This window comes from Vanellus vanellus, assembly GCF_965231255.1.
Source record: "Vanellus vanellus genome assembly, chromosome: 2".
In the NCBI taxonomy this organism is placed as follows: Eukaryota; Metazoa; Chordata; class Aves; order Charadriiformes; family Charadriidae; genus Vanellus; species Vanellus vanellus.
The window spans coordinates 15611904-15629908 of NC_138906.1; the positions used below are offsets into that span (position 1 = coordinate 15611904).

Here is an 18005-nt window from a genome sequence, read left to right on the forward strand (position 1 = left end):
GAAGTATGATGATGACAATCAGTTTGAGTGTAGGGATGAAGTTAGGTGAAATCTGAGCGGATCTATTAGCTTGTTAGCACCAAGTTTCTTCTCATTTGTATTGCTGTGGAACATACCAGACCCTTGGCTGCTAGCCCAACAAAACTCACTCTTTTGAGCTTTTTGTTTGCTTTGCTGGGTGAGTTCTACCTGGTGAGTTCTGTTGGCTCACAGAGGGCTCCAGCAAGCTCTAGAGCTGGGACAAAGCCAGCCATTAAAAGTTGTAAAGAAAACAGGAAATCTAGCTGAAATAAAAATAACTTTCTTCACAGTACAAATGAGAAACTATGGGCAAAATATATTGTCACATTTGAGTACTGAGATCTTTTGTTTGCCTCACTTACCATTGCTAGGAAGTGGAGAGGAGAAAGTAATAGTCATTTCCTTTGCTGCAGGTTGGCCACAAGAATAAAATATGAAAAATTTTCAAAGTTAATAGATATGCGTATTCTGTTACTACACACCGTTTCCTCCTCTTCGCTACAAGAGAACAGGCAAAACTGAGAACTAATCAGAGGCATCTGAAGTTTTGCCTACAGCTGCAGTTTCTTCTGCAATGCATATATAGATTTGTTTTTGAACTAAATATAAGTTCCAGCATAGCCAGATGGAGCTTGCCAAATCGTATGTCTGTCCTCAGTGACTGAAGAAAGAGAGGTTCATCCTGATTGTCTCAAATTGTATAGGAAAGGAGGCCAGTGAAAGGGGGGCTCCATTTACACCTTCCAGGCAGCTGAGCAGTTCAAGGGCATTCTAGGACCAGGTATACAGCACTGCATGGGCTGGGACTTAGAACACAAGAAATCCAGCTCACATCTCATCACAACAGCAATAAAGTAGTGTAACTTTACAAAATGATTACTACTTGGGCTGTGTCTTTTGTGATGAAAATTTGCTTGTCTAGTGCAGTAGAATCTCTGAGGATAGGCTGCGTTTTTAATACATTTAAACTGTGCTACTCAAGAATGAATAAGGTCTTGTTATAACATTATAGTCAGATTTTTTGGTAATTTGTTATGTACCTGTGTACATGTCTTCTAAACATGTCTCTTTAATGCTATAAAGAACAGGTTTTACAAATCTTTATTAAATGAAAATATCTTCTCTATCATTTTATGATAACAAAAGTGGTGATGGACGTGAAGAAAATTGTGTTCAACTTTAGAGGTAGTTGTGAAAAATACAATCAAGTGTATTATTTAACCATTCAGAATGGTATAAAGTATTATGAAAACTAAGATTAACACATTCTTCAGGCATTTAATTTCCAAGTAAGACTGATGTCAGTCAAACAAAATTTGAAAGTCAATAAAGGAAATATTCCAGAACCATGAAAGTAGATAAACAGAATTAAAAGGGATCCAGTCTAGGAAAAGAAGTCAGTTAGCAGAGCCAGCACAGTAAGGCATATAGTGTTTTACAAAATTTTCACTTTGCTTAAACTCTTATGATAATAAAGTGATGAAATGTGTTAATAATTGATTAATTTTTAACTTGAATATTTATATTCATTTGTACTGTGACAAATTAATCATTCAAGAGGACTTAAAAGATCTGGCTAACATGTAGGCAAAGTAACCAATGAGCTGAGCACACAGCTTAAGTGTCCCGACACTAATGTATAGAGATGCTGTTGTTGATTGCTATAAATTAACTACTCCAGGTTTATTTAATCCCGTCTTTAAAAGAAAAATATACTGAATTTGCCTTAAAGCAAATATTTCTGTAGCACTTACAACTGTTGTAAATAAAAATAACACAAAGAGCGTGTCTTTCTTTTGCAGGTAATTAGCCAATCAAGAGCTAGATTTAACCCAAGTATCAGCATGATTAAAAAGTGTATTGAAGTTCTGATAGACAAACAGTACATAGAGCGAAGCCAGGCCTCTGCAGACGAATACAGTTATGTAGCATGATGTCGCTACCCTGCAGGTATGATTGTAAGGAGATCATTGCTGTCACTGTTTGGTGTGTTCCTGTGGGAAGAGGCAGGCCTGTGCCTCCATAATTGGTCACTTGGCAGCCCCTGTTTTTCTGCTGTTTACAACATCACCAGTGCCATGTCATGAGCGTCAATGAAAATGCCTATAGATATTTCAAGCTCATGTCATTATGACATTTCTTAAAACTTTACTAAAAGAATGAGTGAAGTATTGCTGAAATGTGGAAAATTGGTTGGGTACCATGCTTTTTTTTTTTTTTTTTTCTCCCCTTTCACGTTTGCAGTTGATGTTTTTTAATGTATCTTAAGACAAAGTAAAAAAAAAAAAAAAAACAAACAAAAACAACTAAATATTGTAATATGACAGATAACCTAATAATTGTATCTACATTAAAATGTAAAAAAAATGACGAACATGATACTGCTGCTTGTCAAATAAAAAAAATAAAGTTATATAATGTGTCTTGAATGATTGTAAAAATGGATATAGCATTAATGTCTGTAAATATTATTCAGACCTAAAAGACTAAAAATGTTTTGTGTTTGGGTTTTGGATAACTTTAGAAGTAGATCTGACGTAAGAACAAATTTATATAAGACTGAATACCAGGTATGTTATGTTTGATGTGATTATAAAAAAATATTTATGGTTAAAAGCACCTCTTGTTTTCTTGAGATTAGGCTAATTTACATTCGTAGTGCCTGAAGGCCTATTCTGTGTCTGTTAATCTCACACTGTAGGAATATGTTACAATAGAAAATAAACAGACATTTAAGGGGATTTAAGCAGTGTAGTTCACAAAGAGTTAGGAATGGTTATCATGAACATCAAAGATACAGTTCAGTGGCTTGTGAAACCACCCTATTAATGGGAAAGAGTATAGCAGACTGGTAATTGAAAAATGTTTTCTCATTAATGCATTGGGTAGAAACACTGCATGAATAGGTACTTACGTTTGTTTCCACATAAGCCCATGCTATTTTTTTTCTTGTTTTCCCTCCTAACTCATATGGTTGTATTTATCATATTTTGTTTTCCTCTGCCCCAATTAGATTTCTAGCTATTTAGGTGGGACAAGAAGTCCATGGGCTATTTCATGTCTTGCATTGTTCATCAGGGATGGCACAGTGACTATTCACTCTCACATAAGCAAAGTATAATTTTTAAAGGAACTAACTCTACCACTGGAAATAATTGGAGTTTAGGAACATTAAGAGTGTGTACACACTGAACGCCTGCTGCAGAAAAGAGCTTCCACATGGCTATGCCTGCAATTATCATTGACAGGATGAATACTAAGTTAACTTCAAATGTTCTATTTTTGCCAAATTTTATTTGTGTGCATATAAAAATATATATGTAGATATATATTATTTGCAATATTTTTTTAGATTGATGTTTCATCACTTACTAAAAGTCCACGGAGCAAGAACTAATTTTAAAGGGAAAAACCCTGTGAGGGGAGCTTTTTCCTTTTTTGTTTTTTTCTAGTTCATCACTGTATGAAAGGTTTCTGTCCGAGTCTGATTGTTGCTGTCTCTTATTTCTTCAGTGGCATCGCATTCATACATCATCTGGAGGGTATAGTAACCTTTCTACAGTTAACTAGGAAATGCATCAAGAAGTGGTAGTGTTTTCCTTACGTGGATTTTGCTGAGGGCGAATAAAGGGCAATAAACAATAAAGGGCACTAAACACTTCTTCCATATTTATGGTATTTTATCCCACTACATGAAGATCTAGATTATTTTTTTTAATGGATTTATGTCTTAAAGAAACGTTGGGGTTTTTTTTCAACTGATCGTAATACGGTACAATAGGTTGTTGTCCAAAGTGGTAGTTCAGAGTTGTATATGCGTGTGGGGAGACAGCGCAGGTGCTTATAGTGTCACTAAGTGTAGTAAACAGGAGACACATTAGCATAGATTTTGACTGGAGTGACTTTTAATCTATTTCAATGTGAAATGTTTATGTGCTTTATAAAATTAATTAATTACTTCTTATGACAAAAATAGAATAGAGGGAATATTTTATGACACAACAGAAAAAGTATTGCCTGAACATTGAATCATCAGATCCTTTCTCCAGAAAACAAACTAACAGTGACACCAAAGCATCTGGAAACAAATGTGTTTTATCTTGTAACTTGTGTATGAGTCAACAGATTTTAAGCTTGTTTCTTCATAAAAGGGTTAATAAAAGCTTTATTTAAATATAGATTGCGGTAGCAAAATTTTAAGACTGAGTTTGAAAAAGCCTTAACAAATTTATTTTCAGAATCACTTCATAGACAAAACAAAAACTTTACTGCTCTAGCCCAAACCTGTAAGGTTTTAGCATTACCTTATCTCTGAATTTTTGCATACCTAAAACATCAAAAGTAGTATTTTGTTTTTTAGATAAGCATGCTGCTGAGTTGAGACATGTTTAGTGAGTTAAAAACATTCATGTATTTCAGCGCAGTTGGCATCTCCAGACAATGTCTTTCATAATTATACACAAACTCAGTCTTTTCAGGGCCTCTTGGGAAACGTGGCTATAGCTGGGAAACATTTTGAATTCTACTTTGTAACTCACACCTTCCCCCTAAGGAAAAAGACAGTGCAAAGACTGAGCCCTCTGTAGCTGGGTTAGGTCACTGAAGTCGTTGCTGGCACACACTGATGCAGCTTATAGTGCAGTGCTCCAGCCTGGCAACTCAGTACAGCTGGCAAGTGTCATTTCACAATACGAAGTGCTAATGGGTCTTAACAGGAGGGGCAAATTATAAAATGAGAAGACATCCAAAAATGCCATGCACTTTTAATTGTTCACTAGAAGGAACTCGTATAATTGTACAGATTTTTTTTATTTGTTATAATCCTGTTAACATGTAGGACCAGCTAGTTTATTTGGAGCTATACAGCTGAGTCTGGAAACATAACGATTTCATACATCTCCTACATTTCTAATATCAAAATGCATTGAGTGTTGTTGACAATTCTTATGCAAATCGAAAATGTATTTCTATGATGTTTTAATTTGTCTTCAGATTGATTATCTTACTCCAGGGGAAAAAAAAAAAGCATACCTGTGTTTCAGTGTGTTCAGAGTTCCTGGAGCTACAAAAGGTACTTAAATCACTACAACATGAGAAAACAGTTTTCAAAGCGGAGAGTATCATTACTTTTTAAGTAACTTTTCAATGAGTACATCACTTTTCCAAGTAAAGAGCAGAGTACAGAAATTGGTCAAAGGGTAAATACATTTTATAAGCTGATCTCTTTCAGCTACGCTTAGAAAGTCATTTCTTATCCTTTAAAAAGTTAATTTTAAAAACAAACCTTACAACATAGTATTGATTCTTGAGCAGAATAAATTATTTGTACCCTAGGGCAAATATGTTGGGACTGTCCATGCTTTACAGATATGGTAACTACCTAGAGCTAATTAATCTAAGATATTACAATCTATGAAAACATATTCTCCAGAAGCAATTGTTCTTGCACTGAGTATTTTCTCTTTTACAAATCTGAAGTTCTCCTTACTTGCTTACGGTAAGTTGTGCTGCACTTCCTAGCTGATAACAACACAGAGGTTTTGCAAGTTTCCAGGCAAAAGAAGAGGAAGGAGCAAACATTGTTTGGGTATAATAATTTTAAGACAATGCAAGGCTTTGCTAAACACAAGTGTATGTATTAAAGAGGGAGAGTGAACAAATACAATAGTAAAAGTAGCCAGAGGTGTGTAGTTTGAATGGGCATTTGTTATTGTGTCTCCGTTCTGTGGAATTCACAGTTGCATCAATAAAGGAAGAAAATAACAGCCAGCAAAAGGAAAGAGGAAGATGAGGAGGCTGGTCAGTTGGCCTCCCTTTTAGAAGTATTGGAGTTGTATTTTTGTGTTCTTTGTCTTCAAATAGTTTAAACTTGCATATGTTAATTAACAAGATTACTATTTAGTTCAATATTGATGATTACTTGTCATGTGTTTGAGGAAGAAGTGCACTAGAATATTCAAAGAAGCGATGCATTTGACATAGCCATGTGTTGGTGCTGCTCCCATCGACTGTCCCAGGAGCACGGAGCACGAAGAGTTGAACACTCCCTTAATCTCCCCAGTAAATCCAGTCCTGCATATGTAGCTGAGAAGTAAAGGGCTCCTCTATGCCTGAGAAGTAGTACGAAGCAAGTCAGAAGGTACTGTTAGTCAGTTCTAAAACAGTTCTAGTAGTTTAGGAAATTCCACCGTTCATTTCTACAGCCTCTTTGCGACCTGTGTAACTGAAAGCTATCAACGGTGATTTAAGCAAAACTGAAATGCCCTCTTGGTTGGTTGCTTTGACTGGAGTAATGAACAGCTTGCGTGAACACTGTCATAAGTTCCTTCTGCTTAGCTGCGGAAATTAATGGGTGTATGCATTATTAGTCTCTTACAATATCAAGTAAAAACTTTACACTTGAGCCACTGATGAACTTGCTGCATATGAACTCTTTCAGAGTTTCTGGACTAGCCAGAAATCTCCTCTGGTATTTTATACCGAGGAGGGCTATACTAACTTTGTGTGTCCTTCCTTCGGCTCTTCCACTGAGATAAATAAAATCATACACTGGTGTTTCTATAAGTACTGCCCTCCTCATGTTCTCTGATGTAGTGTTATAAACCAGGAACAAAAAAATCATGTCTTTTGGGACTACAGAAAGTAAAGTAGGATGGATGAAACGCTTCCCAATGTCTGTGTAGCCAAAGCATCAGTTCTTTCAGTCTGACTGTTATCCAACCATTTGAAATATTAATGTTTACATGAGCAGTGGATACATAAGGAGATTGTTAGGTGTGTTTTCATCTGAAAGAGGCCTTGTTCTTAGCATAATCATTGTATGGTAAACACTCTAATTATCACCTTTTGGTGGAAGCTGGCAGTTCTGATGTATGTCAAACTTTTTTTTCAGCAGCTGTGCACAGTAGCACTGTAGTTGCCAGCAGTTATTAAAGAGGAGTGGTTTGAGGATAGTTTTGAAACTTGGCAGGTTGCTGTTGCCTGTCTTTTAGTGTTGATTATATAATTTGTTACCAGGTATATATGATAAAAAATGTAACACTTCTCGGGTAGTTTTTCAGATTATGTTGAACGGTTTCACTTCAGTTTCGTAAGATGTACTTGGGCCGTTTTCTTAAAAACTACACGTGTCCATTTTCCTTTCTTCTTTCCTGCCACCGGCTTAATAGAATTCATGGTTGTAAAAACTTGAGTTTGAGAGATTAAAAAAAAAATATCTGAAACTCCTGAAACTCTTACCTTCTTCCCAAGGCTTTTTGTGTATTTTTCATTGCAATATTTAAGGGACTAAAAAACATTAATTGGGACAAGGCATCTGTAACTTAGTCACGAAGGTATTCCTGTGGGAGCCGGGGCTGGGGGTGTGGGTTCCAGGCAGTGGGGTGGGACACTAAAGATGAGCCATCTGCTTCTCAGTGCGGAAGAAAGGTGGTAGTGGCCAGAATTCTGCATGCAAACTTCGTCCTCTGTGTTTGTTGATGTCCGTAATAGACTTAAGTGATAGCTAGTAATCTAGTAATCTAATGAACGAGTATGTGAACATTGAAGTTTAGGAGCCTTCTCACCATGTGGGGACTCAGAAAGACTTGGAAATGAGGCTTTCAGAACTGCCTTTTTGGATTTGCACATATGTTCTGCCTGACTGCCATCTGCAGCCATGAAATGAGTCATGCGAATCTCACCTGTAGCCTCATCTCAGTTATTCCAGGTGAAATTCTCTCTCCCTTCCCCTAAGTGGGTGTCTGCTGCCACATGTTTAGTGTACTGGTAATGGTGTATCTAAGCCTTGCTGTAGCCACAAATTGAAGGGAATAGATACACACTCACAAAGCATGCGCTGCTTAAAATCTGAATCATGGCTGTGAATCAGAAATGTGCCCATTGAAGCTGGTGAAAAGAGATTTGGGAAGATGTAACATTCCTGTTGAGAACAACAGTAGTCTCATTTGGGGGCTAAGGAAACCTTCCATGTGCGTGAAAGTAGGCTCTAGCCTTAAGAAACCTCTGTCCCTTGAGAAGACCCCATGAGTTAATACCTGGCATCCATTTTTTGGTAAAGCAATCAAGAAATTACACTAGCTGCTCCTCAGCCCTCTTTCCTCAAGGTACTGCCTCACCTATTTTGGGTGCCCTCCCTCTTTCAGAGCACTGGGCTTTTAAATTTTTTAAAATGAGTACTTTAAAAGACATGTATATGGATGGAAGAGAAATGGGGCTTGTGTCACTGTGTGAGACTGATACTAACTTAGTGGGAAGGGGCAAGTGGGGACACGCATTCAGGTCCTGAGCGACTGCCTGGCAGTCGGGGCAGAAGAGAGTGGGCTTTTTGCATGTGGACTGACAGACCCTCTTTATTCTTTCCCACACCCAGGCATGGCCTTTGAAATGCAGACTTGACAGGCAGAGCTGGAATATCTGCTCCTTCCCTTCCTGGTGCAGCTCCTGCGCGCGTGAGGGCTGCGTGTCCGGACAAGCCTTGCTTTGCCAACTGGTCCGTAGGGAACGGCAGAGCCGTCACCGGCTCGCAGGGCAGGAAGCATTGGGCGTGCGGCGGGCGGAAGGCGCCCTGCGAGAGGCAGCGGTCGTGGGGATGGACGGGTGCACTGTGTGGACTTACTTCCAATATAGGCACAAACTGTCTATAAAAATGCCAAGCAGCACGGGATAAAGTTCTTAATAGTGTATTATCTGAAGTGGCTCAGGAAACTAGGTTATATGGGTCATATGCAACGACAAAGATGAAAATATAACAGGTAAAATAGCTGTTTTGTGCACATACTTGCTTTTTCTTTTTTTTTTTTTAATTGGTTAAATAAGTTCTGTTGTAAAATAAAATACAGACTTTGGAAAAGTAGATCTTCAAGAAGTTTATTTTGAGGGTTTTGTGTGGAATGTTTAATTCGCACTTCACGCTGATGCAGACTCCGGGCTCTGCATCTTCCAGAATTTCCCTCCATGCTGTCTGAAATGGCCATCGTGCTGTTCCACATCTGTAATGGCAGTTGGTTGGCTGAGCTCTGGGCACCGGGAAGTTGTTTCTCTTTGCAGGGGCTGTTCTTGTCATGTACGCCTTCTCGCTGAGTCGAGCTCTTCTTTCTTGCTGTACCCATATAGGCTTTGTTGCCTAGCTAGTACGTTTTGTGTGTGGCAGTCACACAGAGTGCCTTCAAACTTGTTTTTAAAAACCTTATGAAGGTACATCACAGTTTTCTATGTTTGCTTCTGTGACAAGCAGTTTGGCTTAGCTTCCCTTAGAATGGGATTTTATTACTGCCATACTCATGAGAGCTCTGGGATACTTAAACCAGGTTTTCTTCAGGAGTTTGTCACTGGTGATGGCCGTTTTAAACAACAATGATAAAACTAAAAATCACATTAATTCCTGTCCGTGCAGACTTACAGAGCACTGCAAACCATCAGTTAGGGCTTCAGGTGCTAGAGAGTACTATTTTGAAATAACTTTTTGTTGCCCTTAGAAATCCTTTGAGGGTTATTTTGTTCATTTTTGTGTGTGTAAAATGCTTGTGAAAACCTTCACTTAGCTACATACTAGCCAGACTACGTATAACAAATGCAAACTCATTTTGAAGCCATCATTGGCAGCGACGGAGGAAGCTGAGATGCATTTTTGCTGAGGCAGCTGCAACCTTTTAGGAATTTTGGCTGGGAGGGTAAAAAAGGGGAAGATGCTTTGTTTCTTAAACAAATGCCTTCTCTGAGCAAGGGTACCACATCTTGCAGAAAAATGTACCTCGCTTTTCCGCTAGACTCCTTCTGGGTGGAGATGACCATTGCCCTCATAGGAGGAGGAGGCTTGGGGAGCACTGCAGCTTTTGAAAGGTATTGGTGATCCTCTTGCCAAGGCAAAGAGGGAGAGAGAAGGACTGAGAAACGAGGTGGGTGTGAAGCTATTCGCAGCCAAATGGCTGCTAAAGTAGAAGGGCTCTAGAAAGGTGGGGAAAGATACAGCCTGGGGGTTTAAGTGTGTATGAAATAGAGGAATAGGGAGATGCAGAGCTAGTGGTACAAAAATGCTGGCTGTGTTTTGATGTGTGGTGCACCAGTTTTGTCAAGGGTGGGAGAAAACCCTAACCTGCAGTTGTTGAGCTGGGCAGCTGGTAAGCACAAGTATGGGTAATAAATGAGAAACTTCAGGTTTGATTCCCCATAATCTGCTGCTCTCTTAATATGTTTCTCCTTGAGTTCCTGTCAGCTGTTTCCACAACCCCAAACCTTCTTCCTTTGAGTTTTGTGGGGGAGTATCTGATGGTACGAGTTTTTGAAGCCTTGTTGAAAACAAAGGGCTCCTCAGTTGAGTGTGCTGCACGTGAGTGAAATGTGGGATCTAAACTTGAGTTGGGGAAGAAGCTACAAATAGTGAAGGTAGTGAGACTTCCAGGTGCAGATACTAAACTTTCCAAACTTCTTGAAATGGGTTAGCAGTGCTGGACATGAGTCCCTAGTGGGCAGGAGAGAATGGGAGACGCCCTGAAGCAGAGGAACAGACCGGGAATGGAGCCAGGGAATCGATACCTGTCGTACCATTTGAAACAGGCTATGATTAATCATCATGGGGGGAGGGCAATGCGACAGTTGAAAATAAATATAATAAATCCTGTCATTAGGAGGCAAGTGCTGCACTGCTTAATGCTTCCTTATTGTTTTGAGGTTCCTGTCCGAAAGCTGTTTGCGTTTTCTTTAATGTCTTTATGGGTTTGGCATTTTTTTCCCTATTTTTATGGTAGAAGCAAATACTAAGAAAGAATTTTTAGATGTCTCATCTAGTAATCTCATTGGAATACACAGGACAACTTCGTGGTGAGAAAATGTAAAGATTTTAATCATTTGTGTTACAGAAGACTTGTTTTCATAGATTCATCTGCATTTTCCGCACACTGGCTGAAGTAGCTCTCAGCATTTTGAATGTCAGCATGGTAAAGCGTGTTTACCAATATCTACACAAAATCAGCTTAGCTACAGGATTCCTGCTTGAGTGAAGGAGAGAGCGAATGGAGTGTGGTTAGGCAATGCGCCTCTCTGGTGGCATTGTGAGCCTTCTGTGTGTAAAGTTCAGCTATATATTTTGCAAACTGCCTTTGTTTTTGCTAAGGAGAGGAAATATGACTTTACTGCTGTCTGATGATATCTGAGTTCATCCGTGAGATCTGAAGTAGAAAATAAGAGTTACAACTTCTGAAATTAAATATAAAATCCATTTAGTCAAGATGCCTGTTTTTCAAGCTTAATAAAAAAATCCCTGTTTCTTCAAAACATTCAAGAGCATAGTCCCACTAGAGGAAAGTTCAGATATTGCCGAGAAGTTCTGGAGTTGCCTGTGGCCAGTTAATTATCCATTTTTTTAGGTAACGGTAATTGTTGTGTCAGAACACTTACTAGTTACAGGTTTTGACTGTGGATTGCCCTTTTCTTTAAGCTTTACTTATTTCTACTTGGATTTTGTAATTTTTCACCATTATTGTGCGCAAATGAGATGCAACATCTGGAGTCCGTGTTCTGATTGAGTAAGGTCAAAACCATACGTGGTCATTTGTCTTCTCTGAAAAGTATTTTTTAAAAAGATATGCCCTCAGCATGATGCAGTAAACTTATACCCATCCTATGGAAGCTAGTGTACTGTCCTGATGGGAATTTAAGATACACAGAATCACAGAATAGAATCATAGAATCGTTTGGGTTGGAAGAGACCTTTAAGATCATCAAGTGTAAACCTAACGCTCCCAAGTTACCACTAAACCGTATCACTAAGCACCACATCTACACATCTTTTAAACACCCCCTGCAATGGTGACTCAACCATTTCCCTGAGCAGCCTGTCACAATGCTTGATAACCCTTTTGGTGAAGAACTTTTTCCTACTATCCATCCTAAACCTCCCCTGGCACAACTTGGGGCCACTTCCTCTTGTCCTATGCCCTGTTATGTGGGAGAAGAGACCAACCCCCACCTCTCTACAATCCCCTTTCAGGTAGTGGTAGAGAGCGATAAGGTCTCTGTGAGTACAGAAGGAGAACCAAGAAGGGACCTGATTTGGTGGGCTGGTCACTCATGTAGAAGTGGGGAGGCCTCAATGCATACTTTGGCTCCCAGTTGAAATCTTTTTCTTCGCTTGAAATGGTCCTTGAATCGTAGAATCATTACATTGGAAAAGACCTTTAAGATCATTGTCTCTAACCATAAATCTACCACTGTCGAGTCCACCACTGATCCTTGTCCCTAAAACCCAGGAACGTCTAAGCAATTTTGGGTATGCACTATGGTGGGCAGGGCTGTGGAGAAATGTAGAGACAGAAGCCAAGACTTCACAGAATCACAGAGTCTTCAGAGTTGGAAGGGACCTCTAGAGATCATCTAGTCCAACTCCCCTGCCAAAGCAGGATTGCCCAGAGCACATTACTCAGGACTGCATCCAGGTGGGTCTTGAAAATCTCCAGAGAAGGGGACTCCACAACCTCCCTGGGCAGCCTGTGCCAGTGCTCTGTCACCCTCACCGTAAAGAAGTGTTTCCGTGTATTTAAACGGAACTTCCTGTGTTCTAACTTGTGCCCATTGCCCCTCGTCCTGTCACTGGGAACCATTGAAAAGAGCCTGGCTCCATCCTCCTTCAACCCACCCTTTAGATACTTGTACGCCATAATAAGGTCTCCCCTCAGCCTTCTCTTCTCCAGGCTAAAGAGTCCCAGCTCTCGCAGCCTTTCCTCATAAGGGAGATGCTCCAATCCCTTAATCATCTTAGTTGCCCTTCACTGGACTCGCTGCAGCAGTTCCCCGTCCCTCTTGAACTGGGGAGCCCAAAACTGGACACAGTATTCCAGTTGTGGCCTCACCAGTGCAGAGCAGAGGGGGAGAATGACCTCCTTCAACCTACTGGCCACGCTCTTCCCTATGCAGCCCAGGGTTCCATTGGCCTTTTTGGCAACAAGGGCACATTGCTGGGCCATGGATAATTTACTGTCTACGACTTGCCCCAGGTAGCCAAGAAATGGGAGCGTGCTTCTCTCTGGCCGGGTGGGATCCTGAATTCCTTTGTGCTCGGCAGCATGGCTTCAGTAGGAGGAGTGGAGAGGGCTCACTCCCAGATGAACCTTTAGCCAGGAGCCCCTAAGAAGCTGCTTTGAATTACCTTGGGCTCCGTGTAGGGAACTGAGCCTGGGTCTTCTCCTTCCTGGGTGTATGTTCTAGCCACCAGGCTATTAAGTAAAAGGAGTAGGTGAGAAGGTTGCTGGCTTCCTTTGGCTCTATTTTAAAAGGAAGCATCTGCCATCAGTGTGTTTTGTAGGGTGCTTAATCTTGTGTGCTCTGAAAACACCCTTCAGCCTGAGCCCCTTAGGGGACTTGAGCGGCTTCTGGAGCCTGCTCAGGCTGCGGTGCTGAGCTGTTCAGCCCCGCTGAGACTGAGGCAGTTCTGGGCACGCACAGAGGTGAGACACCACCTATCTGGAGCATCTGAAAATCAAAAAAAAGCAAGGTACCTCCATGTATGAACTTTCAGGATCACAATTCTTGTCACAATTGGATTTAGCTTGATGATATGGCATGATATTTTAATTTTGAATAAACCTTGGCCTAGTAAAGTCAATCCCCATCTCTGTGAGAAGAAGATATATTTTTTTCTTGATAACGTGCAGCATAGGTCTTGAACGAATTTTCACGGGCAACCTCCACAGTTGGATTAGTGCCCTCATTCAATCAGAGCGTGCAAAATGCAAACCCTAGAGAGAGCTAAACCACGAAGCGGAGGAGATTTTGACAGTGCTAAACAGTGAAAGCACCAGGGGAAAAATATCTGAAATCCTCTTACATGATTATTAAACCAAAAATACACACACACATGAAACCAACAAAGTCTTAGGCTGGGGTGACACAGGGAACTGGCAAGAGAACAGCCTGTTCTAGTTGGATGCTTTGTTTCATCTTAGTTGGAAGCTGTAACAAAGCAAATATTTCAGGACTCCTTGTAGGTCTTGGCATGAGCTGGCCCTGAGTGCATTGGCCACTTTCTCCTTCCACGGCACTGCTGATCCCAGCTACCTGGCAGCTCCTTGCACTACCCCTCTCTGGTCACGCGTTCTCTCTTTTCTCCCTTCAGGTTCTTAAGAAACTTCATCCTCATCTCTTCTTCCCAACCCTCATCCCAACTTCTCATCCTTTCCACCCAAATACACTTTTTCATCTACAGTTGCACCTGTGTCCGTGCTACAGCTTCCCCTGAATTAGCGCTCCCTCTGGTGCCCTGTGTTTGCCCGCACTGGCCCTCTGTGCACGCGTGCATTTAGCACTACCAAGGCATGTTGGTACGCGCATCTTCACTAGAGTCTAGTCTCTGCTGGAATTAATGCAAACTTTTAAAATTAGATTAAAAAGTCTTAAGGAGTGCAACCTCACCCTCTGGCTTCTTTCTTGAGCAGCTATTCAATGGTACCTGCGTCCCTTTTCAGCAAAAGTGATAACGTTCAGAACAGTAGATCCCCCAGTAGAAGATTAGATTGCTGAAGTTATATGAAGCTGTCTGAGAATCCATGGTTGGACAGCATAGTTTACGTTTCAGGCTGTTCCAATTAATGTTAATCTCCTTTTCACTGCTATGTATGGAGCCTTACAGGTGAGGAATGACTTATAATTACGGGTACATTGCATCTAGTTCATGGGGCTGAAGCCAGTGATTATACTCAGAAGACGTAATGAAATAAACATCCATAAAATTGCATGAGAAAACGAAAACCTGTGTGAGAGGAGCTAAAGGGAGAGTGGAGAGAATGAAGTTGAATGGCAGAATGAATGCCATTAGATTGGCCAGGCCAGGTTCATACGCGTTCTCTTTTCCGATATTAAACACGTAAGTAGATGAGAGAATTTGGTCTACAGGCCTTAATCAAAAAAATTTATTAGGCAAATCACAAAGATGTGATAAATGTATGAGATACTGCAATGTGAACAACTTTGCCCTGCCGGGTACCTGCTGGTGGCAACTCCTGAGTGTCTTTCCTCCTCAGGATGTTTCCATTTGCAGAAAGAAGCCGCGGTGGCTGCCCCCAGCAGCTGGAGAAGGTGACAATGAGTGGTACCTGAACCCATCCTGTTTCTGGAAGTGCTGGTAACATAACATTCAGGTGAGCTGAAGCTCTCTCCCTGGCTTAGCTGCTGGTAGGATCTCCTGCCTGTGGTGCAGCCTTGCCTCCAAGGGCTCCTCCCTCGGTGCCCAGCCCGGCTCTGCTGCCGTGCCCATCGGCTGCAGTAAGGTAAGAGGTTGGCACCTGAGCCCAAAGCAACCTCATGGAAGAGCTGTCGGACTGTAAATGATCTCTGTGAGCGTGTGCTGGCTTTGAGGGATATGCTTTGAGTGAAAAACATTTGAAGGGTGAGTATCAGCAAGCAGAGAGACAATCTAGGGGCATAAGAAAGCTACAGTAAGGGATGGCTGGGTGAACATAAAGGAATTTCAAGCTGAATATGAGGAAGACCTTCCTTACTATGATTTCTAACAAACTCTGCAACAGCATCCCAACATTTTGGGATGCTTAAAACTAGAATGTAACAAACAATAAAAAATAAAACTTGGAGAAGCATTTGGCAAGTGTAGAGTTCAGCAACCTAGAAGACCTCTACCATTTCTAACTTCTTTTGGCTGAGATACTGGGAGAGAACATCCTCAGAGCTCTGAGGAGCTTTGTTCATTGTCCTTTACAGAAATTCAATACAAGAAGATAGAAAATAGATTACCTGTTTTAAATAAAATTACACTTGTTTGTGTCTCTCTAAATGAGCTGCAGAATAGTTGCAGCTGTTTTATAGCACTCAATTATTTTCTAAATCTCTGCCGAAAGCAAAGGCCTTCTCCTTTAATGCTTTAGGTTTTGTTTTACTTGAACAGGCAGTTTATAACCATAAGCAGTTTTGCATTTAATGGCAAACTTTGAAACTTAACATATGGGAATTGTTAACATTTGTATTTGTTGAATTAATATGTCCTTTTATCTGAATAAAATTTCCATTATTTAAACAACATATATAATCCTTTTTTGATCTTATGTCTAACTTTAGAAGTCTACAGTGTAAATGTTTACTCCTGAGCTACTCCTCTTCTGTTCTTGTATAGTCAATAGCAAAAAGTAGGTCCTTTGTGGTTTCCTCTGAGCTATTCTGGCTCCTTTCAGAGCAAAAGTGCTCCAGAGATGCTGCTGACTCTGTTGACCGGATCTCCACCAACTGTGAGAGGAATTTTGAGTGATGAGGTTACGCATAGGCACCTACATTTATGTAGATGAATCCTGTGCTAGGAGCTTGGCCATAAGGAATGCTATGAGGGGCAGCCAAAGCTGGGCCCAAAACTTGTCAGGAAAAGACCTCACAGTTTGTCTGTACTGAATTCTGTAATATTTAAGGTTTGAACAAGACCCAGGAGCTGCTGTGGGAGATCAATCACTTGGGGTGCTGTACGAAGAGGACACATTGCGGTTGGTCACAGAGGTCGGACATCTAGGAAGAGAACGCCGACCTGACAGACTGAACCTCTTCCTTATAGGGCTGAAGTCAGTAATCCTTTGTGCAGCTCAGGCTATTGATGCCTCAGTTACTGCAAGATAAAGCTCTGTTCTTTGAGCTAATGGAATAATGCAATTAGGACGAGGCACTACTGATAAACTCTTATCCTATAAAGAGCCGGTTGTTAAGGAAAAAAGTGCCACCCGCCGTGCCAGGCGCAGTATAGCCACGCTTCGACAATCTGCCCGACCAAGCTTTGCTGTGGTGGTGGGCCACCGTATCGTACCTGCCCATGGCTCAGGAGTGGGAAGGAGTTTTGCAGACAGAAATTAGGGAAGAGGTGGGAGCAGAGGAGAACATGCTAAAGGCCATAGCCGTGCATGGTGTGGCAATGACAGGTGGGGATTATGTTCACTGCAGGGTTTTTGTACAAAAACTATGGGACATCACATGAAACTAGCAGGAGACAGGCTAAAAGCAATAAATGATAAAATAAGGTGGATTTCCATAGAATGGGTAATTGAGTGGTTAGGCTTTGCCTGAAGGATGTTGTGACTGCTAAAAGTATGTGTGGCTGAGGAGGACACCGGACAATTTCATGGAAATCTGTTAGGGGCTACTAATACCAAAGAGGCCACGTCCAGCCCAAGAAGTCCCTGAAAATGGCTGAAGACGGGGAGAATATTGGTAGAAGTACAGCATGTTTTTGCACTGTTCTTATACTCTGATCTGGGCTAATGCTTAAGGAGACAAGACGCTGGGTTAGAAGCACCTTAATGCTGACTTCTGCAACCACTCTTAAGTGTTCTTTCGCCTCCAGAAAACTGTTTAAGTCAGTAGCTTTTTTCCAGAATAACCTTGCATGTTCCTCAGAGCACAGAACCATGTTTTCTTTTCCTGTCATGTTATAATAATGATTTGTTTTGTTGGCTTTACTCATATTTATTTTTAAAATGAGATATTCATCTCAGGGGAACAAAACTCATGAAAAAAAAAAAAAACCTTATTCATGCCAAAGCACTTCTGGGAGATCTGTTTTTCTACTTTAGAAGATGCAAAAGTAAATTTAACTTGCTGAGGTCAGACTTTCATCCTGCTTTCCAGAATAAGCTACAAAGCTGTTTCTGTTTCTTTTTAAATTATTTAAGATGATCTCGGAAGACTTGGTATTTATAATTATGACTTTGTCCTAAAAGCTGATAAGCAGCAAGTCCAAGAGTGCACTGGCATGCACTATCATGCCTTGAATAAATGGCACAAAACATGCAAGACCTTCATTGTGGAAAGTGCAAAGAATGGCAATGGGTATAATAAATTCAAGAAATATTTTTAGTTGTTCATTTAAGACAATAGAAAGGTACTTGAAAGTGTACGTTTAATTTTCCTCAATTTTCTGAGGGAATTTTTTTTAACCCTGGGGTGATATGTGAGACGCCATTAATCATGAAGTGCAGATAGCTAAAGAACTGAAACTAAACAAAGGT

General features: G+C 40.7%; 1 protein-coding gene across 2 annotated transcripts in view; it reads left to right on the forward strand.

Annotated features, from left to right (window-relative positions):
- CUL2 (cullin 2) overlaps nucleotides 1–2439 on the forward strand; it is a 51924-nt gene extending 49485 nt beyond the window's left edge. For both annotated transcript variants that reach the window (XM_082480101.1, XM_082480100.1), the window contains exon 21: nucleotides 1824–2439. In XM_082480101.1, coding sequence (XP_082336227.1) covers nucleotides 1824–1955 — 132 coding nt within the window. In that variant the 3' untranslated portion in view covers nucleotides 1956–2439. The remainder of the gene's footprint in view (nucleotides 1–1823) is intronic.
- The last annotated feature ends 15566 nt before the right edge of the window (nucleotides 2440–18005 follow it).